Here is a 24,721-nt window from a genome sequence, read left to right as displayed (position 1 = left end):
GGATCCACAAAGACTATCAAAGTCCAGCTCCCAATCCTTCCTTCCAAAGATCTCAAATGACCAAGAACACACACAAATAACCCACACAAGCACACGAAGTTCCACAGGAGAGCCACGTCTGTGACAATTAGACAAAGGAAGGACACTCCCACAGCAATTCCAGGGAACACAGGAATCAGAGAATCATGGAATGGTTTGGGTTTAGAAGGGACCTTTCAAACTCATTTAGTATGATCAGTATGTCCCCTTGATGATCAGGGACATCTTCAAGCAGATCAGATTGATCCTGTTCAACCTGACCTCAAATGTTTCCAGGGATGGGGCATCCATTGCTCTCTGACAACCTGTCCCAGCTTCTCTCACAAGGCCTCAGGGCAGTTTCATCCTGTCCCAAAGACATTTCAGAAGGTGGCCAAGAATCAAACCACTTATCTGCCCACATTAGTGGTGATCAGGACTCCAAATCATTTCAGAGCTCCTGCCTTGGGGTCTGGAACCTGGATGTGGTGCCAGAGCCAGAGGACAAAGAGCCACCTCCCTGTCCAGGGAAATTTGCTGCTTCCCCTGGCCTTGGGTCAGGGATGCTGAGGAGGAGCTGCCAGGCTCATCCAGCCCTTGGCCACTTGCTGCTCCTTCAGATGGGTCAAGGGAGACCATGAGAACATCAGCACAAGAGGCCTGAACGACTGGAGCTCCGTGATAGAGTGCAGGGTGCAACCAAGGAATTCAGAAACGCTGCCAAGGCGTGTGGAGATGGTGGCAGAAAAGCCAGAGCTCACCCCCAGTTCTGTCTGGAGAAGATTTTCAGGGCTCAAAGTGCTGCTTCTCCCACACCCATGACTGGGACCATAGCAAGGCTGCTGTCCAGCATCTTTGAACACTTGTGGGCATCCAGGGAGGTCCTCAGCCACCAATGAAAGATAAATGCTTTATATATAAATAAATAATATAAATATATATAAATAAAGATAATATAAATACATATATAATGTAAATATATTATATAAATTATATATATAACATAAATTCTAAATATAATATAATGTAATATAATATAATGTAATATAATATAATGTAATATAATATAATGTAATATAATATAATATAATATAATATAATATAATATAATATAATATAATATAATATAATATAATATAATATAATATAATATAATATAATATAATATAATATAATATAATATAATATAATATAATATAATGTAATATAATATAATATAATATAATATAATGTAATATAATATAATATAATGTAATATAATGTAATATAATATAATATAATGTAATATAATATAATATAATGTAATATAATATAATATAATATAATATAATATAATATAATATAATGTAATATAATATAATATAATGTAATATAATATAATATAATATAATATAATGTAATATAATATAATATAATGTAATATAATATAATATAATATAATATAATGTAATATAATATAATATAATGTAATATAATATAATATAATGTAATATAATATTATATTATATTATATTATATAATATTATATTATATTATATTATATTATATTATATTATATTATATTATATTATATTATATTATATTATATTATATTATATTATATTATATTATATTATTATAATATCTAATCTAATCTAATATAATATAATGTATACATAATATATAATGTAATATAATGTAATATAATGTAATATAATGTAATATAATATATACATAATATATACATAATATATATATAATATATACATAATATATATATACATAATATATAAAATATAAATAATATAAGTAATATGAATAATATAAATGAAAAAAGAACTCCCAGAACAGATTTCTGAGTGCTTGAAGGGAATGGTGGTGATTGGGAATAATCTGTGGGAAGGGATGTGGAGGTCTTAATAGCCAGCACATGATGTGTCCTGGCGGTAAAGGCAGCATCGAAAAGGAGCATGGCCTGCTAAGTGAGGAAAAATACCTGAGGGGAATTATTCCCCCCTTGGCTCTCATCCCCATGATGTGTGCATGGGAAATGTCACACACATTTTTGGGAAGCAGGTGAGGAGTTAGAGGGGGCTGGCTGTGTGCAGCAGGGCTGGCCAGCGTGTTTGTCCTTGTGCCCGAGGTCAGCACAGTCTGCCCTGTGTCCTCACCCAGCTCCATTTCCAACTCCTGTCCCAGGTAAGTGTAAACTCTCTGTTCTGTGGCTCTGTGGATATTCAGAGGTTTGATTCATCTGTTTCTTTCTTATGCTTTGAACTCATTTCGTCCCCAACTCCTCTGAACAAGCTAAGGGATGAAAAAAGAGACAGGCAATAGAAAAAGAAGCAACTGTGGACAAAAAAAATGTTTTGGCAACAAGGTGATCAACCAGCTTTCTTATTCATCACCACAAATACCAACCAATTTCTTTTCCTGTGCAAATCAGCCACTCTCCAACCCCACTATTTACAAAAATGCTTTTTGTTCACAAAAGGTTGCTGGATTCCACATTTAAATTTTTTTAAATACATTTCACTCTCTGCTGTTTCAAACAATGAAATGTTCTGCATTTCTACAAAAAAAACAACACAGCAACATTAACTAGACAAATAAAGATCACCTCAAAGAGAGTATAAAACATCAAGCTTAAGTGCAATTATGTTCTCCAAAACCCAGAGAACAAAGGAGTCTACAAACTGCAGCACACACCTAGCTGTGTACAATTATACACGCTATACATAATTACTTTTGTTCTAATTACTTTGCATTAGTATCAGGCTTTATTGTACTCCAAATTCTCTAACAAAAAGTTGTCAGCCAACTACAGGTGCCTCTTAAAAGCCAGAGCTATTACACCATTGAATGCTACCCACTCTGGAAAATAATGGTATTTACAGATACTACAATGCTCAAAGAAAACTTTAAGGAGTCTTTCCAGACCTTCCATTTCCTGGATTGCTGGAACTGTCAAATTACTGGAAGCACGTCCCTTAGCCCATAACCAGCAGAATGTTTTCAGACTGCAGATGGTCAGTAGCTGGTGATGCTGAAGCAGACAAACGGTCCTACAGCTGCTGGGTGGCAGGAGCTGAGCTCCACGAGCCTGCCATGAGTGCCACCCACAGGGACCCTGGAGCTGGGACAGGGACACTTGGGAGCTCCAGGACTGGTTAAAACCAGAAACCCACAAGGCAGCCCCAGTTCCTGTTGATTATCAGACCTGCACAGGCAGGAGAGCCACGTCCCTGGAGAGAGCCCTTCGCTCAGGCAGAGATGAGGGATATGTGGGAAATGTGCCTCAGGAATCCCTCTGCAGCAGCTGGGAAACTGGAGCAGGTGGGATGAAGCTGATGGGTTAAGAAAAAAGTGATTTTTTTTCTCAATAAAACCATTTCAAGCTGGTTTCTTGTCTGCAGATGATCGTGCTGCCAGTTTGGGCTTGCTGAACTGGAGGGGCTGTCACTGACATGAAGGAAAATAACCAAGTCTTAGGACCACAGGGATGAGATGGGCAGGCACCCCTGTGCCTCAAGAGCATCCCACCTCGGCAGATGCTGCTACTCAATGCAGCCAAAAATCATTCTGAAAGCCTTGGAGAAAGGGAATCTCAGAGAATGGGAATGTCATCTCCAAAAAGTCATGCAGGTGGTTAACACAAAGCCTGTGGTTCACCACAGCAGCTCTGCAGAAAACTGAACACCTCAGACTCAGCTTAACTTGGCAAAAGACTCAGTCCTGATGACAATCTGCACGACCTGGCCTCCAGAAGCTCTTTCCCAGGGGCAAGGATGCAGCTTGAAGGGCTGGGGGCTGTAAGGAGCAGTGAGCCACAGCCCTGAGATAAATGAAACAACTCGGAATACCTACTGTATTCTAAAACTTAGAGAAGTAATTGAGCTTAACAAAACACCTGGAATTATTTAGGGAACTCAGGAGGGCAAAGGACACAACAAGCCCAGTCAGGTACCCTACAGTGAGAGCTCCAGCCTGTACCTGACACAATGTTGGAGCAGCAATCACAATAATACCTCAAACTCTGACTGATCATCCAAACCCCTCTTCAGAGGGGTTTGGATGGAGTCAGTGCATCATTCAGTAAAAACAGGGGACCACAAGACTTGGAAAGGCTTTATAGGCTGTGTACAACTATTGCACTTATTGTGGGTGAAGGAAAAGACAGAGCCAGGTGTCGCCCTGAAAACTCAGCTTCTGAGCTTGCTGACATGGTTTTCTAAAGACTTTGCCAGGACAGTAACTGTAAACATAGATATGTGTACATTCTTTCTGTTCCACGTCTTGTGATGGGCATCTCTCATGGCCAGTGCAGTGAGAAAGTGTTATCCTGACCACCCAATCCCTGGCTGTGGTCAGAAGCCTATAAATCCTGGAGGGAAAAATAAACTTTCTCTTCTTTCCACCACACCTCGACCTGTGTCTGTGTGATCTATTCATCTTCAGCGGTAACAGCCAGGCTCAGGTCGGAGGGCTCAGTTAAAGCAGGGAGACAGAACAGCCTGGAGATATAGGAGGGGAGATTTGGAACAGACAGGGACAATCACCAAATTTTGGAAGAGTTTGGCCAGGCTGTGGAATCTCAACACCCAGGGGCACAGGGTACTTTAATCAGCTCCCCAGGCTGAACAGTGTCACCACAATCTCAGTCTTGATCACGTATTACTGCCCAAGGTAGGTATAAACTACAAGGAGAGGCTCAGCTGATGAATCTCCCACCCCAGACACTGCCAAGGTGGAGACATTCAGCTTAACCAAGCACCTGTGATTTCAGGTTTTGATTTTTTTTGCATTTTTTTTTTGTTTTATATGGTTTTACTCAGAGAAAGCCTCTTTAGTAAAGGCAGTGCATGGTTAAAAGTTGCCTTAGCACAGGAATATTCATCTGCAGGTAACTATGTAGAGTTCTTAAAAACAAAGAGAGAATCATCATAAATCCGCTAGATATCTCAGAGCTAAACATTCCTTAATTAAATATTTTTGTTGCTTTTATTATTTTTGTTAATATAATTATTATATTATAACAAATATACTATAATGTACTATAATATACTATAATGTTCTATAATATAATGTAAGGTAATATATATACCATATATGTACTATATATATAGTGGTACATATAACATTATGTTCTATAATACAATGTAATATAATGTAATATACTGTACTATAATATACTATAATAAAATATAATATAATATACTGTACTGCAATATACTATAATAGAATATAATATACTGTAATATATTGTACTATAATATACTAAAATAAAATACAATATACTGTAATATACTCTACTATAATAAACCATGCTGTAATATAATATGATAAAAATATGTAAATAAAGATAATATAAATACATATATAATATAAATATATTATATAAATTATATATATTATATATCAATTTTAAATATAATATAATATAATATAATATAATATAATATAATATAATATAATATAATATAATATAATATAATACAATATACTGTAATACACTCTACTATAATGTACTATGCTATAATATAATATGACATAATATACTATACGATAATATAATAAAAATATGTAAATAAAGATAATATACTATAATATAATAAAATATGTAAATAAAGATAATATAAATACATACATAATATAAATATATAATATAAATTATATATATTATATATCAATTTTAAATATAATATAATATAATATAATATAATATAATGTAATGTAATGTAATGTAATGTAATGTAATGTAATGTAATGTAATATAATATAATATAATGTAATGTAATGTAATGTAATATAATGTAATATAATATAATATACTCTACTATAATATACTATGCTATAATATAATATGACATAATATACTATAATATAATATGACATAATATACTATACTATGCTATAATATAATAGACTGTACTATAATATACTATACTATGATATACTATACTATAATATAATACACTATACTTAATATAATACAATATAATATAATACAATACAATATAATACAATCTAATACAATACAATACAATATAATATAATTTTTTTTTTTCAATTAGTTTTAAGTTTTGTGGGGGATTTTTTGGTTGATTTTTTTTTGTTGATTTTGGGTTTTGGTTGGGGTTTTCTTTTGTGTTTTTGGTTTTTTTTTTTGTTTTTTTTTTTGGTTTTTGTTTTTTTTCCTTCCGTTCGCTACAACTTCCCTCCATCCCAAATCTCCCTCCGGCTTCCTCCGTCCGTCCGTCCGTCCGTCCGTCCCTCCCAGGGGGAGGAGCCGGTGCCGCTCTCGATGCCGCGGCAGCCCCGGCGCGGCCCCCGCGGGCCCGGTCCCGCTGCGGCCCCCGCGGGCAGCGGCGATGCCGCCGGGACACGGCCTGAGCAGCACCCCCGGCCCGAAAACCCGCCTTTCTGCGCCTAAAACATGGACAACGCCTTCGTGGAAGAAGTGGCCGCTTCACTGGTGAGAGAGTTTCTCAGTAGAAAGGTAAACTTGGGTCCGTTCTCTGCCAGCTGAGCCCCGGTGGGGGTGGCCCTGGGGACATTGCGGGATGCTGGGGGATTTATCCAGCCCCAGATCAGCTGGATGTGCAGGCTGGGGGGCTCCGGGGTGAGCAGCTGCACTACATCTCCCACAGTGCCCTTCTATTCCCGGCGATCGAGCTGCTTCCTCCTCCTGCTCAGGAGAAACCCATCCCTACCCACACACGCCTGCGAGACTGGGAATTAAATCCAGAAACGCGCTTTCAGTTTGGTTTCCTGTTGTTTGCAATTCTTTTTCTTTTTTTTTTTTTTTTTTTTTTTCCTCCATGAATTGCCTGTTTTGCTGTTGTCCTTCTCTTGCAAGGGACATACAAAGCCGAATTTTTTAATTTTTTATTTTTATGAAGGCAAAAGGTAACAGTTTCAGAGAAACTGATAACATGCATTCCTCCTCCCCCAGTCTTCAGTAATAACTCAGCCGAAAACCCATTTTTTGGTGGGGGGAGAAGAGAATTAAGATAAGGGGAAGAAAGAGGCTATTGTACCTGTCACAAATTTAATACTATAAAGTGAATTTTGGATTACACAGGGGATTTGGAGAGTGTGGGATTGAACAGACTGGAAGCCACCTTCACATTTCCATGTAGGAGCGCCTATTATTTTGTATTTATGTTCAATCCTTAGGAAATAGTGCTGATTTGGGACCCCTTGGGTCAGGAACAAGTTGTCTTATATCAGAAATTAAACAGCCACTGTCTCATTAATCGTTACACAAACCTCAGCCTCCTGTTTTGCATCCAGTCTCCAAATTCACATTTTCAAAAAAAGGGGGCACTGATAATCCTTTGTGCTTCTGCTTCCCCCAGATCTTTCATACACATCAGAGCCTGCAGGGATAATGATCCTTTATTTACCACAACTTGCCCTTAATTTCATAAATCTGAGCCAGACACTCTGTCAGCAGAAAAATAAATCCTTTGTTGTGACAATAACTTTTCACAGAAGGAATCAGGGCTTTCTCTCTCAAAATAGCAGCCTTGTGTTGTACCACTTAAATTAGTCTGGGATCCAACTCACAGTAAATCAGTTTCTCTCCCAGAAAGTGATGCCCACAGATTTTGTCTCTGAGGTGCCCGTGGGTGCTGAGCACAGACTGAAAGTCAGAGTTTGAAGACCCCAAACCAGCTGATGCTGTGGAGATCTGACTGATTTCCAACCTGAGGCTGGCTGAAATGACCAGCTCAGGGCCTTTCATGCAGACCCATCGGTCTTAGGAGGCTGTTTAGCAGCTGAAGTCACCTGCAGAGGTTTTTGTTTTTCTCTCTCCAGCAATTCCCATCTCACGTAGCCACCCTTAATTTCACATCCATGGGCTGCTGTAATTCAGGACTATCATTACAGCACACGTTCTGGGGGTCACCTGGTTACAAACTGCTGCCATCCACTGATTTCACATCACACATTCACAATGAAACTGAGAGAAAAAGCGTTGGGGTCTGACACTTTTCCTTCTCAGGGTTTGAAGAAAACCATCACCAGCATGGACCGGGAGCTTCCCCGCTCTGCGCTCAGCATCAATAACAGGAGTGAGCTCCGGAATGTCCTGCACCTGCACTCCTTGTACAAACAGAACAAGGTGAGGGAATTCATGCAGGCACAATGTGGAAGATTCCTTGCATGCCCATTTCCATTTGCAGCTTTATTTGCAGCAGGTGAAAATTGCACTTCTGGTGTTTATTATCCTTGGAATTGCAATATAAACGGTTCACTCATAACTTAAGGCACCACAGTGCTTTTGGTATCTTCATGTAAGGCTACAAATGCCACTTCAGAAATCCTCTCCCAGTTTAGAAAAGGTGCATTCTAGCACAGTTTCCACACTTTGGAATATTTAGCTAAAATTGAGAGTCAGAAATGACCAGAGTGACAGGTTCCCTTTTTGTGTCGTGCTTCCTTGGAGCTCTTTGGCATTCTCTAGCTGCCATCTTCCAGTTCCCTGCATGGATTCTACAGTCACTCCTGGGATGCAGCCACAGGTAACTCCAGGAAAATGTTAAAATGTCCAGCTGCTGTACAGTGTAAGAATAATGCCCTGCAGCCAGACCAACACAGCATTTCAACAGTCACCAAGAGCTCTGTTTCTCTTTTTGGCTAGGCAAAGGAGAACCCACTGAAAACACTGCTGGAAATTATTACTAATTATTTCCTGGAGCACCGTGGGACTTCCAGGAGTGCTGCTTCCAGCTCTGCTCTGTCAGCTCCCCAGGGGAAGAGCTCAGCATCCCACCCACCCGACCTGGATGAGGACCATGGGAATGCCACTGCTCTGGATGAAAGCAAAACTCAGGCCTCCAGGTACAGGCTGATTTATTTCTCTTTGCCCTGTGTATTCACTTATTTTTTCTTAATGGAGGGAAATAGTGTTAAATGTTTTATCACTTTTATCTTGAGCTCTTTGACTTTATTAGTTATTCTCATAACACAAAGCTCAACTTTCCAGATTATTAAAATCTCCTGTGCAAGCCACCCTGCAAAAATGATCTTTTATGTTCCCTGCCAGTTATGAAGACTGATAACCTTAATTGCAGCTTTCAGTCACTGAAGCACATCAAAATAGGAGATTTCATGCCTTTTACATTGGAAATGCTCACATTGAAGCAGGTTTGGATGTGAAACAAACCACCTGTGCTCAAACTACAGGTATATTCATGCCTTTCATAGGCAAAAGCAAGTTTTACTGTCTTAAATTCAGTGTTGTTACAAATAGTGTAGGTTCAGACCTTGCAGAATACCTGAAAATAGTGTATAACCAAGTTGATTTTTTTTTTATTGGTGCCTCAAAGAGGATTAACATCCCTGTACTTCCATAGAAAGCTTTTAAAATGGGCACAGACGTCTAATTCAGCTTCCCAGCCTCCACACTCAGGGAATTAATCAGGTTTTGTTCTTCATCCTAAATGCAACATGCTCAAAGCAGCCAAGTCTGAGCATCAGTGCATGAAAAAAAACCCCATGAAGTCATTTCTTATAGGGGAAGAAAGCCAAGATGTTTTAAGTTGAGCTCAGAAGCAGCACCTGAACAGGAGGCAGTGCAAAGGCATTTTTTCTTTTCTTCCTCTGTTTTTTTAATCCCTTTTTCTTTCCCTTTGATGGATTCATGGCACTGAATGCCCTCTGGGAGGACACAGCAGTGCCCTGCGGTGTTAACATTGGAAGGGAACTTAAAGATCATCTCATTCCTCTATCCCAGGATTCTCCAAGCTCCATCCAACCTGGCCTTGAGCATTTCCAGGGATCCAGGGGCAGCCACAGCTGCTCTGGGCACCCTGTGCCAGTCAGGGCCTCACCACCCTCACAGGGAGCAATTTCTTCTCCATATCCCCCTAACCTGTTGCTGCTGGAGATGAGTAGATCACACGAACACAGCTGGAGGTGTGCTGAAAGGAAGAGAGCTTTATTTCTTCTCCCAGGATTTATAGGTTTCTGACCACAGCCAGGGGTTGGATGGTCAGGATAGCACCTTCCCAACCACGCTGGCTGTAAGAGATATCCATCACAAGACGTGTATCAGAAAGAATGTACACATATCTGTATTTACAGTTACTGTCCTGGGAAAACTATGTCAGCAAGCTCAGAAAGCTGAGTTCTCAGGGTGACACTAACCCTCCCCTCACCACTGCCATCCCCTTTGGGCAAGGGAAAACCAGGGATTGCCAAAGTCAGCCAGCCAGTGCCTGAAATCACTTTTAATTCCAGCTACCTGTGTAGCTTTTAATGATGCTTTCAGGCATGGAGAGTTTAATCAGACAGGACTCTGCTCTGGTTCTGCCTTAACGAGTCTGCTTTCCTTTTGCCTTTGCTCTTGGAGGCTGGTGTGGTGTCTGTAAGTGTCAGAACACTGAGGCAGCACCCCTTGGCAGTGAGGGGTTTTGTGGAGCTGGGAAGAGCAGTCCTTACTGTTCCTGATGATTCCAGAGGCAGATCAGGCTCCCTTCAGCTTGCAGCGTGTCCTCGCCACACGAGACACATGCCTGGAAAAATGGGTTAAATAAAAGAGACATTTTTGTGGTGCAAGGTGTTTCAACTTGTGGAGTTGCTCTATTGTGAATTGGGATGGAGGAAAACATCCCAGAGTGAAAAACAAGTTCAGGGATTTGTTTTCTTGTATTAAGGAAGGTATTTTTGAGTTACACAGAACATAAATTTATAAACAGACACAGAACTGGGGGCTACTCGGTAAAATAATTTCTATCACAAAATTGCTTTTGTTTTTGGACTAAAATCAGTGTTCAACAAAGTGAGAAGGGTCAGTAGAGTCAGTCTAAGTTACAGGAGAACAGAGGATGTGAGCAAAAGTGTTAACAAATTTTCAAACAGATGGAGAAGGAACGGGAACTGCTGGTTGTAGCTTGGGACCTGTCTGATATTGTTATATTGTTAATATAAACTGTACTTTCTACTATGATACTCAGTCACACAATCACAGAATGCATTGGGCTGTAAGGGAGCTAAAAGATCATCTCATTCCAACCCCCTGCCATGGCCAGGGACACCTTCCACTGTCCCAGGCTGCTCCAAGCCCCGTCCAACCTGGCCTTGGACAGTCCCAGGGATCCAGGGGCAGCCACAGCTTCTCTGGAATCCTGTGCCAGGGCCTCTCCACCCTCACAGAGAAGGATTTCTTCCCAATATCTAATGTAAATTTCCTCTCTTTCAGTTTGATCCCTTTTTGCATCAAAATAAATAAGCATGGGATCGTGTTACCTATATTATAACCAATTTTGTCACATAATAATGATACTGAAATAAAGTTCTAAAGTCCAACATCCAGATGTTCAGGTGAAAAGTGACTGCATTTGATTACCATTTTGAGAATGTAACTTAAATTTGACAGCAGTGCTTTAATTAGCTGGTTTTTAAAATTTACTTGGGCATTACTCTTCTGTTTCAAGCTTTTCCTCTTTCTTCCCTCTAGGTATGATGTTGAGAATCCACTGGATAAAATCCCTCCACCCAGGAAACATCAGCACAGAAGTGAAAAATCCCACACAGGGACAACCCACAGCAGTAACTTACCCTGTGCTTGGGACAAGAAGTTAAAAGACAGTGGAGAGGATTTAAAAGCAGCTCCCATTCCTGAGGAGCTGAAATCCACAGGGAAGGAGAAGTCAAGGCCCAGGGCTGGTCTCGTGGCCAGAGGAATGATGGCTGGACCTGTAGCAAGTCCACCAGAGGTGATTCCCTTACACTGTACAAAATATTTGGTTTGCCCATGGATTTTATATCCAGCCTGCTGGGATAAAAATCACTTGCAAATAATGTTCAAATGGCTTCTGCATGTTAATCCATTAAATCTGCAGGCTGAAAAGAAGTGGTGAGTTAGGGAAATTGTTCTGCTTCATTCAGAATTTCAGATACAGCCACTGCAGGCCACTACCCCCTGCATGTCTGTGATCTCAGGTCACTGAATTCCTTTAGAAATATCTCCCATTCTTGAAACCTCTTGACAGATTTGGTTTTCCATTTTCCGATGAAAATTGCTTTTTTCCCTTCACAGTATCTGTTTTACTCTGTTATTTCCAAGACCCTGCATTTAATCAGTTGCAGTTTGGAACTGAAAATTGCTTTCAGTTCGAAATATGTTTCTGAATTGATCAAATCAGACCATATTCCATCAAGAAGTGCTTGCAAAACACAGTTTAAAATTTCTTGCCTTTTTTTTTTCCTTTATGCTTCTTTTATATAATGACAGGGACTTTCCCAATGTAAAATTAAACTGTGATGATAAGAAATTAAAATATATAGCTATGACATTTAGGTAGTACTGAAGAGCATATGGAAATTCAGTGAATGAGATGGATATTTATAAATATCTCTGATTTCAAAGACTAGATACCTGTAGTGGTGGATACCAGTAAAATATCTTATATATCTTGATTTCCTGAGCTGGATACCAAAATTAACCTCTTAGGAGGTAATTGGTTGTTGTTCTTGGTGAAAACATGTTTGAATGGTAGGAAGAATCTTTAATACTGGTTAAATTTTAAGTGAAAGTGTTTGTCTTATTTTATTACTGATTTTTAAAAAAATCTAACTTACTCTGTAAGCTGACTCCTAAAAATAAACAAACAGGTGAGCTCAGAAGTCAGTGCTGGAGCTTTCCTTTGCTTTTTGTGCTTATTTAAAGGTGGTAAAATTGTAATCTGTGTCTTTCATGGCTCTTATTTCCAGGATGCCCAAAAGAGGAGGCTTGCCAAACGATCCACGAGCTTCAGCAGCACGGCACAGCCCAGGGGGGAAGAGCACGAGGAGCACGAGCTGAGTGTCCCAAGCCCGGATTCGCAGGAAGGAAAAGCATCTCCAACAAAACCCAAGGTGGAATTTGCATCAAAGACTCTGCTGAGCTCACACACCACTTCTGCCTCTGAAAAACCAAGGAGCAGCCCCAAAGACCCAGATGAATTTTTGTCCAAGCTTCTGTCTGAGAGAGAGAGGGCCAAGACAGAAGAAAGAAAAACTCTTCCAAGCTCTGGTGCAGACAGCAGTGAAAAAAGCCTTAAAGTGAGTGCCCCTCACAGGCATTCAGGGGCTGGGAGAGAAAAGAAGGAAAGATCCCTCAAGAAAACTGAGAGTCGGTTGTCAGGCCACAGGTGAGAGTATTTCTGGGAGTGTTATGCTAAAACAGAGTTTTTATTATTGTTCTGCACTGTTTCATGATATAAAAGTTTTAGAAGTGTCTCCCTCTGAGAGCTCCAAATATATATATTTGGCTTTTCTCTCTCATGTTCTTAATTGATATTTTTTTTAATTAATTTTTTTTTAATTTTTTTTTTTTTTTTTGTGTAAAATTTAAGAGCAGGAAGCATGGCATTTTTTTTATTTATACACTAAAACAGTAACCAGATTTCTTAAAATTATTATTGTAATTTTGTTTTCCTGTTTAATTTTGTATTGAGATACTGTATGTGGAGAACCTTTTGAGAAGGAAGAAATGATACATTAGGTGTCTCCACATTTTTAAGTTAGGGGCTGTGGGAATTATCAAACTGGGGATTTGCTGGAGCTGCAGATTGGCCAGGAGTGGCACTTGCATCCTGTCTGGTACCAAAAATTAACTGAAAAGAGCTGCCAGCATTCCACAGTGCATTGGCTCGTTGAATTTGTAAAAGATTAATGTGTAGTAGGCCAAAGTACCACAGTCTAAACTCTTAAAACTCTGTTTTCATACAGCTTGACTGAGCCTGTAAGGATCATCCCTATCACTTCATCCTTTCCACTCTCAGGATGATTTTTTCCCTCCCACTCAGCATTAATTGAGATAGAGAAGAGAGCTTCAGTGGCCTTTGGCAGCCCCCCAGCAAAGCTGAGGATGTTGAGTTTATTCCTGATATTGGCTAATCAGTGAATGTGTAGTTCATTAGGGATGAGCCTCACAGGTCATGCTGGACTGGATGGAATTCCCTGTTGCAAAAACAAAACAGTAAAAAGTCAGATACAAACCTGACTTGTTAATGGCTGGGTCCTGCCATAACAGGGGCACAACAATCCCAGCCACAACTCCAGGATTGGGAGGAGTTTGGTGGGAAGGGACCTGGGGGTGCTGGTGACAGTGTCTGAACATGAGCCAAGTGTGGCCAGAGGGCCTGGCCTGGGTCAGCAATGGTGTGGCAGCAGGACCAGGGCAGGGATTGTCCCCTGTACTCACAGCACTCAAATCCTGGAGTCACTTTTGGGCTCTTGATGACAAGAAAGACATTGAGGGGCTGGAGAGAGTCCAGGGAAGGGAACAGAGCTGAGGAAGGGTCTGGAGCAGCTGAGGGAGCTGGGAAAGGGGCTCAGCCTGGCAGAAAGGAGGCTCAGGGGGGACCTTCTGGCTCTGTACAACTGCCAGGAGGGGACAGCCAGATGGGGGTTGAGCTCTGCTCCCAGGGAACAAGCAGTAGGTCAAGAGGAAGCTGCCTCGAATTGCACCAATGGAGGTTTGGATTGGATAGTAGAAAACATTTCTTCACCTAGAAGACCATAAAACTTGAGAATATTTACTTTAGGGTAGTGGCAGATATGGAACCCTTTCTTCATGGCAAGGGTTGTTCAGCATTGGAACAGGCTGTCTGAGGAGGTGGTGGAGTCACCATCCCTGCAGGTGTTTTAAAGACGTGTGGATGTGACACTTGGGGACAGGATTTTACCAGCTTAGCAGTGCTGGAGTCATGGTTGGACCTTCTGATCCTAGAGGTCTTCTCCAACCTAAGAACTCTGTAGTTCTGTGGTTCACTCAGATGTGTTTGGACACGCTGACACTTCCCAGCCTTTGGAGGAGCTGGGCTGGAGGGGGGTGACCCAGGGCACAGCACATCCTGTGCAGTGTGCTGCCATCCTGTCTGCTCCATCCCTGCAGGGAGGCATTGGAACAATTCCCTTCTCTCAGGAGCTGGTTTGGTCTCAGCAGGAGCAGGAGAGGGAGCCCTTTCCTAAGCAGAGCCCGTTTCCAGAGGAGCAGGGATTGTTCTGCCGGGCAGTGTGAGTTTTTGAATCCCTGCTGAGCTCTGAGCTCCTGGAAGCACCCCCAGAATCCAGCAGGGCTGCTGAGACTCCTGGAGTTCAGTGGGAGGAACAGAGACTCCAAATAAACACCCACAGTATAAAGGTTGGCTCTTGCAAGGCTTTTATTTCCCTTCAGCCAAATCCTGAAGTGTTTGGGAGCCCTGTGGGTTTTAGCCAAAGTGATTGAGCATTTTAAAGAATGAAAAGTTACAATGTGGGAGTGGATATTTGTCTGGATCCTCTTCCAGAATTCTAATATATAAATATTAATTTAATATTTGAATAACTATTATATTTATTAAATTAATAATAATATATATTATATATATGATATAAATGCTAATCTCAGTATTTAGATGAGCAGCTGAAAACCTCTATAGGATTAACCACAGCTGGTTCATTCACAGCATCTGAAATTCTGGTTTTGTTTCCCATAGAAAACTAAAGATAAGCTTTATTTTTCCATCTATTTACTTTGCTTTTTGATTCTCTTTTCTCCCATGTCAAAAGTGCTGTTACAGCCTGCAAGCTGAAGGCATCCTGTGGAAACATATGAGAATAAATTGGAAGTAAAACTACTGCCAAGCTTTAAAAGAATATCTAGCCATCAAAACATCCTAGGGAAAGGCAGATGCACAGCATTTTGACTCACACCTTTTAATGAAAGAAATTAAAAGGGTCAATGATGGTTGTTCATTGTCGTGATTGTATTTCTTGCCAAGTCATGAAGGGTTATTTCATAAAGAAATAACGTGCTGTAGAGTTTGGATACCTACCCAGATTCTACAGGTGGGGTTTTCTTTAGATTTTTATTTTTTTTTAAATCAATCCATGAGAAAAGCAATATATAGGTGGCAGCAAATCTTCATTTATCCTCACCTGTAAGCAGACAGCAGCCAATTTAATTTCTCAATTCACAGAATCCCACAAGACCAGGTTTGAAGGGACCTCAAAGATCACCTGGTCCAACCTTCCTTGGCAAAAGCACGGTCTAGGCAAGGTGACCCAGCACCCTCCAGCCAAATCTTAAAATTTCCCAGGGTTTGGGAATTGAACACTTTTCCCTGGGGGGTTGTTCCAATGGCTGATTGTTCTCTTGAAAAGTTTTCCTCTTGTGTCCAGTTGGAATGTAATTCGTAATTTGTACCCGTGGCCCCTTGTCTTTCCCATGTGATTCCTTGGAAAAAGGGAGTCTCCATCTTATTTGGAGCCAAGATTTAAGTGCTGGGAAGCAGTGATGTTGTACAAGCATTTATACAGAAATATGTCAGTGAGTCAGTCCTCCATGTTCCTTCACAGCAATTTTATTTAACTAACAAATTAAAGATGACATTTATGTCTCAATGCCACTTCAGTGGAGAATTTGAAGCCCCTTTCAGGTCATTTTGATGCTGTTGTTTATTGTTCATCTTCCCCTTTTTTTAGTTGATTCCCTGTTCCTCTCAGCTGTGTGCAGGGCCAAGTAAAATGATTACTTTATTATTATTTTATTTTATAATTTTATTATTATTTATTTACTTAGATTATTCACTACTTTTTTTTTTTTTTAAGAGATTTTGAAGGGAGTAAAAACCTCAATTTAAAAGTATCCAGTCCAAGTACTGATGCAATGTTTCACCTAAAAATTGCCATTTCTGTGGTTTCTTAAGATTCATAGGAACTTGGGAGAGGTGATGTTGAGGGAACATACTCAGGTCTCAGGGTTAAATTAATAAATTAATTTAATTAATGCAAATTAATAAAGACTTTCCTGAGTCTTTTATCCTGGTAGAGCCTTGAATGGCAGCAAGGGAAAGTTCCCTGCTTCCTTTAATGTCTTGAGGTGGGGTTAGGCCAGATGACCTCTAAACCATCCTGTGATTCCCTTTGGTGCTGAATCCATAATGGAGGGAATATTTATATTAACCTCAGAACAGGGAATAAAAAATGAGTGGAATGGAATTCATGATCTTTAGAAATTTAAAAAAAAATAAATGGGTCAAAGTTGGTGACTGTCCTTGCATTAAAGACTTTCTGTTGCTTTTCCAGAAAAAAAGCTGTGATGAATAATGACTTTTTTTGGGAAGGTTGCATGGGGTTAGAAAATCAAGATTTCCCCATTTCACAGCTTGAGGAAACAGAACTGAGGAAAGGCAAGAAAAACCCACTTCAGAACAGTTGAGAAACAGTTCTTTTGTCTTGACTACAGAGATGTGCTGCAGTTGTTGCTCCTGTAGCCCCTGAAATGTTTTCCTGTTTTGCCATTAAGTCTATCAGTGCAAAGTGTGGTGGTGCTGTGGAGACCCTCCTGTTGTCAGCTGAATAAATAATTTTTGGGTGAGTAAATCTGAGCTGGCAGTTCTGCAGTGGGGTGAAACCACCTTTGGCTGAGTTAAATGGGTAGATTTGGTCTGTACAGCTTTTTGGTCTGTACATTTCTCTTCTGGTAGTTATGAAGAAGAGCATGTGATGCTTGAAATTCTGGGTTTCACATATAAAGCAAACCAACTTCCCTCCCCCAGTTCCAAGAAAAACAGCATAAAATCAGTTTCAGAGCACCGAAATCACAAAAATAAGGGTAAAACTGGACCAAGGGAACCAAAGGACTTTGCAATCAGGACCTGAAGTTAAGGATAGTTCCTAGGAACTCCAAGGGAATGGCTCAGAATCAAAAAGGCACAAAGAATTGTGAGTATAGCGATGCCAGAACAAAAACTTCCTGCTGCCATTAGCGAGCAGAGGGATGCAGCAGTGAATCCCATTGTCCAGAGGTGTGTGCAGTTCCAGAGCAGGGAGGATGATTGATTCTGCACTCATCCTTGTGTTGTGAGCAATGCCCTGAAGTGCCTGGCCCTGGTTGCAGCTGACCCCCTGTGCCTGGCCAGCTGTGCTGCTGCTCTCCTGCAGCATTCTGCCAGTGCAGAGGGGTGTTCCAGGCACCAGGGACTGCTTTATGGCTGGGGAAATTGCATTAAAGTGCCTTTTCCAACCCAAAGCTGAGCCTCTCCGATGCACTTTGGCTGGGGAATGATGCCTTAAGGTTTAGATTTCATATTTTCCAGTTTATGCATATACTGCATTGGTATATAGCTCTGCACATAAAGTGTGAGCAAGTTCCCTTCACAGCTCAGTCAGACACAACAATCCTTTCCCAGCCCCAGAACCAAGGACACTGCAGCAGCTTCAGGCCCAAAAAGTACAAACAGCTGCAAATTGAGGAGAGCAGTCTGGGAGGATGGGACTGCATCACCTGCAGCTGGAATTGGACAATTATCCCCAATATGGGAACACACCAAACTTACAGAAGTGTGAAAACTTGAGACCAGGTGTCCATCTTGGGTGGAGCCACAGCTGGGCTCTTGTACTGCCCAAGGTGCATCCTTTAAAGGCCTTTTAATAAATTCCCACTTTATTCCTTTAACCCTTTCTAGCCTCTGTTCCAGGGAGCCTCTCAAGGCATCATCTCCACCTGTGTGTTCAGTGAGCTCAGAGCCAGGGTTTCTGCTCCTGCCATGGTCTCTCTGCTGAGTTCACCACTGTTTAGTGCTTCCCATTCCCAAAATATCCCTCATTGTTTGGTAAGAAGCCTTTTTCTAGCAGTGCCCTACATTCTAACACACATAGGGTTGGGTTAGGGAATTGCCATAGTCACCAAGTGGAGCATGACTCATATTTCATAGAATCCTAGAAATTACGGATGGAAAAGAACTTTTAGGGTCATTTCTTTTTATGGCAGATTAATCACTGCTATATATATTTATATTTGCTGTGATACTTTTTCCAGGTTTTGTCTGGTCCATTCTTAAATGACTCAGGTGACACCTCTCCCCTGGTAATACATTCCATTTTCTGGCAGTGCTTATTATCAGGATTTTTTTTTTTTGCTGTATTCACCTTCCATTTGCTGTGTTTTACCCTGTTATCCATAGCTGAAGTTGATTTTTTGACTGGTGTTTCTGTTCCTTGCTACATATTCACTTCTGTTGAAATACTCTAAATATTTTGCCTTTAGGCATTTTTTGTCTGAAGCTTGTACTAACTGCTAAATATTTTTATCTTTCCTGCTCTGAACTTTTGCTGTTGTTTTTCTATTAGGTTTTACTGATCAGTTTTATGTTTCCTCCATGTATTTGGGGATGTCTCTAACATTGTCACACTGACTCTCAGATAACAGGGCAAGAACTGTCACCTTCTGCTCCTGGCCTGGTCCTCAGCGTTATAAAATCACAGTACAAGTGAACCCATTGTGTTAGTGAAAATTCTGCTTTTTTGTCTTCCATGTGTTCTAAAGAAATAGGCCCTGAAAACTTCTTTATAGAAATCAGAAATCCTAGAGGAAAAAAATACAGATCTTTAAAGAAATCCCTTAAATCCTTTAAAAATATATTCAAGGTTGTTTAGTTTGGGTTTTTATTTTAGAAATCTGACACTTTCAAAATATTACTGTATAAATATTATAAAGACCATAACACTTTCAAAATATTATTTTGAAAGCATTGTAGTCCTTAAAGGATTGATGTTCATGCTCTCATTTATTAACAGGAATAAAAAAAGCTTATTTTCCATGTGAGGACTGAGCCAATACCTATCAATTAGAGATGGTTGAGTGCCTAAAACTGCAGAGATTCTTATCCTATCTTTTTATCCTGCATCATCCCCAGCCACAGTCTGGGCTGATCTGCATGAGGAGGTTGGCAGAGAACATTGGCCATGAGTTTCTGAGCAGGATTTGGTGTTCCCTCAGTCAGTGTAAGCAACAAAGCAGAGCACAAGAAACCCAGGAGGTTTCTGGACTGCACTGATAATTTCTCAGCAGAGTGAAACAGGAGAATTCACTTCAGAATTCAGAAAATTCACTTCAGAAAACAGAAGTTGAAGGTTAATACCCGAATGTCTCATTTCATAAGGAATACTAATTAACATTCCAGTTTTAACACCTTTTTTATTTAATAAAATTGAGTTTCCAATTGGAAGGAAAGATAGTTCCAGCAAAGTTATGTAATGTACGTTATTTACCCAGCACTTTTGCTTGGCTTCAGTCTTTCCTACTGTGCATTTTGGTTTTCTAGGAATATTCTGTGTTGTTTGCCTGGTGGGCTGCAATGTTTCAGTGTTACGCACAAAATCGGTGTGTGGGATGGGATTGCTCTGTCTAAAATAGTACCTGGCAATTTGATGAGTAACAAAGTTTTGATCCTGGGAGCTGCTGAGCAGTTCCTGAAAGTCCTCACCACCTGGACAGCCAGTTCTGTGGAATGAGGGCTGAGCTCCCACGGCCAGGTCATTTTGGACTTGATCTCATTTAAAAGCAGCCAAAAAGCCCCAGGTTATTCCAGGATTCTCAGTGTGTGTGTGTGTGTGAGCAATGAGGAATCAATTCAATTTTTCCCACTGTGAGAGGAAGAGGATGCTTTGGGCTGGGGTGGTGTTTCTTCAGAGTAGGAGTTGAGTCAGAGTTCCAGCGGAAGGAGCAGAAAGGAACGCGGGGCTGGAGCAGCCCAGGAGTGAATTACGTTGGCACATTTCCTTCCACCTTTGTCTGGGATCTCTGCATTGTCCTTCAAGCCACCCTTTGCATCATCCTCAGTGCTTTGGAGTGCTTTTGGAGGCAGGAAACACGGTGAGAGCAGTGCTGGAGCAGCCTAGGAGTAAGTTACGTTGGCACATTTCCTTCCACCTTTGTCCGGGATCTCTGCCTTGTCCTCCAGCCATGCTCTGCATCATCTCCAGCTTCCCCCCGTGCTCTGCAGTGGGTTTGGAGGCAGGAAACACGGTGAGAACAGTGCAGCCACGCCTTCCTGGAGAGAGGAACCAAACCCTCCTGGAGGGGTTCTGATACTCCCAATCCCTTACTGGATTTGACTCACACAGTTGTCTGCCCAACAAAACGGGCTCACCCGTGGGGAATATGGATTTGACTCGCCCATGGATGAAAAGAACCATCGTGGTTGCCAAATCAGGAGTGAAAAACCTTCAAGTGCTTGGAGTTGCGTAACACCTTTCATAACATAATGCTTGGACCGGAAAAAAAGGGCCTAAAATAAGTTAGAAACTATTGTGACTTTCGTGTGGTGCCAATGGATTTATGGCAGCAGAGTAACATCTGTGGGGCTGCCATTTGCCCTTTTAGTATTTTTCCAGCACTCCATAGGAAGAGGCACTTTGCAATTACTGGAAATGACAAATGGCTTCTGTATAATTTCTTTATTTTTGGAAAGGAGGTAAATCTGGAGAGTTTACCTCTGAAATACAGTCAGTCAGTTGAGAATTTGCATTAGAGGATCATTGAGGTGTCTTCCAACTCAAACTATTCCATGACTCTGGAATTACTTGGTCCTTAAAAAAACCCAGTTGCATGCAGGTAGCACAGGGAATTTTTTTTACCCCTGTTTACCCCTAAGATTACTTTACCAGGAGGTAAAATCTCTGTGGGCTCAACAGTAACCTCTTTTTTGAATTCACCTTTTTTTTTTATAGTAAGATGAGACGGGAGAATACCCCATCCTCAGTGTAAGCTTTTATCTCCCAGTTTAACAGTTGATGTTAGTTTTCAGGAAGATCATTTATATTGCTGATATAAACTCTGATATAAACTCTGTCAGGTTACAGAGGTTTGGGCTGTTAAAAATCTGAGGTTTCTGACAGGAAATGGAAGAACACAAATATTCCATATCCTTAAAAATTAAATTACCTAAGGGTTGAAGGCCCAAACCAGACAGAGTGGGATTTTTATGGATGGTGAACAGAGCAGAGGGTTGGGTTCATCTCCACTGGTATGAACTGGTGGAGTGGCAAAATCTGGGAACCCTTTCCTGTGCTTTATTTAGTGTCTTGTGGGTTCAGTGCATTTTTATTTAATGGAATTTCGTCTCCTTTTTTTTAAAAAATACCGATTCTTGTTTATTTTGCTGACAGCAGTTTAGAGTTGCTGAACGTAATGCTGAGTTCACACAGGTGGTACTTGGTGGGCTCCTTGGAAATTCCAGTTGGAGGATGTCACACTCCAAAATCTCTGGTGGAGAACAGTAGGAACAAAGCATCTCCCTTTTTATTACAGTTCTGATTTTGTAGCTGCAGATAAATATTCATTCATAGCCTATGGATGAGCTTTGTGTTCAGGTGAGCCCAAATTCCCAGGCACTCCAAACCATCTTGTAGCTCAGCCTGTGGCTGTAGTAATTCTTTTTTTATATACAAACCTTCTCAACAAAGATTTCACATTGTCACAGTTAGTAAAATTCAGCAGGACAAACACAGATTCATGTGTGGGGGAATCTTTCTGTCAGGAATGGCCACTTCTGTTAGAAATGATCCTTTCAATGCCAAATTTCTCATCTACCTGTTTTATATCTGTCAGTGTTCACAGATTCCTCTCTGTCACCTGTTCACCAGTTAATCTTTCACATTGCAAATGTTCAAATCAAGTCAGATGCAGGTCTTCACTAAAAAGGAAATTTGGGGAAATTAAATGTATGAGCCTCTGTTGCCTTTGTCAACCAGACTTGCCAACATGATAGAATTAATATTAAATCCTCATGACTTGACCTTTTTCCTGTAGAAAAATATTGCCTGGTATTGGTTGTGATGATGTCCTTTGTATCTTTGCAATTGCTTGTAATAATTCTGGTTTTATAATTGTGCCCCAAAGCAGTGACAAGCTGCACCACACAATGGCCTTTTTTACCTGTGTGCAAACAACAGTAGAGGTTATTTTTAAATTATTTTTATTATTAAAAATGAATAAAATTAATAATAATATTAATTATTTTTTTATTAATTATTTTAATTACCTACTCTGCAGATTTTGCTCACTATTCCAAGAATATTGGATATGCCTGCCTCTTCTGCATCCAGTGGAAAAGCTATTGTAATATGACAATGAAAATGGGTTTTACCACCACAGTCACCTTAAAGCCACTGATGTTTAACTTTTAAGCCCCTTTGTTTATTTGACCTCTTGTGGGTGTTGGTGTAAATAGGAAGTGGTGGAATGCACATCCATTATTGTGCCAAGGGGTTCCCTCTCTGTGAATTCAGCTCTTCTCTGTAGATCCATTTTCCTACAGTGCTTGGGGGCCAGAGAGGAATGTTCAAATATTTAGAGAAAATACTGTATAGTATGTTCAGAATGAAACATATTTTCTTCCTGTCCCATTTTCCTGTCATGATGGATGACTTCCCCCTTCCCTAAGTGTTCCAACCGAATGGTTTTACACCTACAATAAATTTTCCTGGGACAGCAGCCCTCTGCTGAAATGGAAATTACAATAAATGTCCTGGCTTTTTAGAGAAACACAAGTTCCCCTCAAGGAGGGGAACCTCCACCTGCAAAAATACCCCACTTAAGCAGAAAACACCCAACATTAATCTTGGCTGTCAGCGCTTTCCTCAGCTTGACGGGAATCCTCAGCCTTGAGAATTCAGAACATTTTGCATCCCAGGCTTGGTTCTTCCTGGAATGGGTGTAGAACCAACATCTTTCAGACTTTCCAGAGAGAATTAACGCTACAAAAACTGGTGCCAGCTGTGCTATATGTGAATTATACCATAGGTTGCTGTATTTTCATTTATAACTGGAAACTGTGGTGCTGCACTGTGTCAGAATCCCAGAATCCCAGAAGAGTTTTGTTGGAAAGCCCTTAAAGATCATCCTGCCATGTGCAGGGACACCTCCCACTGGACCTGCTTGCTCCAAGCCCTGGCCTTGGCCTTGCAAAACTAGATAGAAATGGATTGACTGGAAAAAAAAACCACTAGAAAGGAAGAGAGAATAGTGTGCAATATCAGAGAAAACAGAAATGTGGCTTTTGGTAATGCCTGAGTGACATGACTTGGCTGAAAAGTGTTTTATTGGTGAATTTATTGTCATTAAGACCCTTTCCTCGACCAGGAGAGAGGAAAACAGTAGCAAGCAGGTATGGGAAGGCAATCTCAGCTGAAATTCATGTTAGGAAACACGGAAATTCATGTTAGGAAACAAGGGGAGATCTGGCTGTCTTGGAAAATTTACCACTATCAGCTCTATTAAAAATACAGTAATATTCAGTGAGAGCTCAGTGCTATTTATGCCACTACAGAAATTTTCTCTCACTCTAATTTTTACTGACCTGCTGGGTCTCCTATTTATTTTTACCTGAAGTTCCTAGAACGTGGGTGATTCATTTCCATTCTGTCTGGCCTGAATGGGGGCCACCCACATTTCATTGCTTCGGTCCTGTAACTTATTTATAGCCAAAAAAGAGAAGTGTTTCTGTTCTTATAGTACCAAATACTATCTGTGAGAAAGCTGCCAAAATGCCTTTAAACTGGGCAAATCCTGAGTGTGATACGTCTGTGTTCTGGTTTTATTATTTCATACTCTGAAAAGGAAATTAAGCTCATGGAAAGTATGTGACATGGCAGCAGTTATTGCTGTAATATCGTGCATACAAAGAATGTTGCTGAGGAAAGTATTCCATACTATTTTTGAAAGGATTGTCAGTGCAATACCTTTTTTCCAAAGCAAAAGCCAATGATACAGTATTGCTTTTTTTTTTTTTTTTGGGGGGGGAGAAAAGAGAAAAAAGAAAGTCCATTTTTAGTGTTTCTAGTTATTCAAAACTTTTCCTTGATTCTGAATTCGTTTTGGTGTGATTTCAACGGGAAGAATAAAACCCATCTAGTCTCCAAAAATCTAATGTTTTATTTCATCTCTGACTTCACAGAC

The 24,721-nt window shown here is 40.4% G+C and overlaps 1 protein-coding gene across 3 annotated transcripts in view; it reads left to right on the top strand.

Moving 5' to 3' along the window:
- The first annotated feature begins 6,283 nt into the window (after positions 1-6,283).
- MINDY4 (MINDY lysine 48 deubiquitinase 4) overlaps positions 6,284-24,721 on the top strand; it is a 74,209-nt gene continuing 55,771 nt past the window's right edge. The window contains exons 1-5 of one of the 3 annotated variants that reach the window (XM_058830966.1): positions 6,284-6,472; positions 8,009-8,128; positions 8,648-8,847; positions 11,468-11,726; positions 12,724-13,142. In XM_058830966.1, the coding sequence (XP_058686949.1) occupies positions 6,434-6,472; positions 8,009-8,128; positions 8,648-8,847; positions 11,468-11,726; positions 12,724-13,142 (1,037 nt within the window). In that variant the 5' untranslated portion in view covers positions 6,284-6,433. Of the gene's footprint in view, positions 6,497-8,008; positions 8,129-8,647; positions 8,848-11,467; positions 11,727-12,723; positions 13,143-24,721 lie in introns of all 3 variants that reach the window. The other 2 variants (XM_058830965.1, XM_058830967.1) reach the window with 2 other exon arrangements.

The sequence above is a fragment of the Poecile atricapillus genome, chromosome 2, assembly GCF_030490865.1.
Source record: "Poecile atricapillus isolate bPoeAtr1 chromosome 2, bPoeAtr1.hap1, whole genome shotgun sequence".
Classification (NCBI taxonomy): domain Eukaryota; kingdom Metazoa; phylum Chordata; class Aves; order Passeriformes; family Paridae; genus Poecile; species Poecile atricapillus.
Note: the sequence above shows the minus strand (reverse complement) of the source record. Positions and strands in the feature narration are given on the sequence as shown.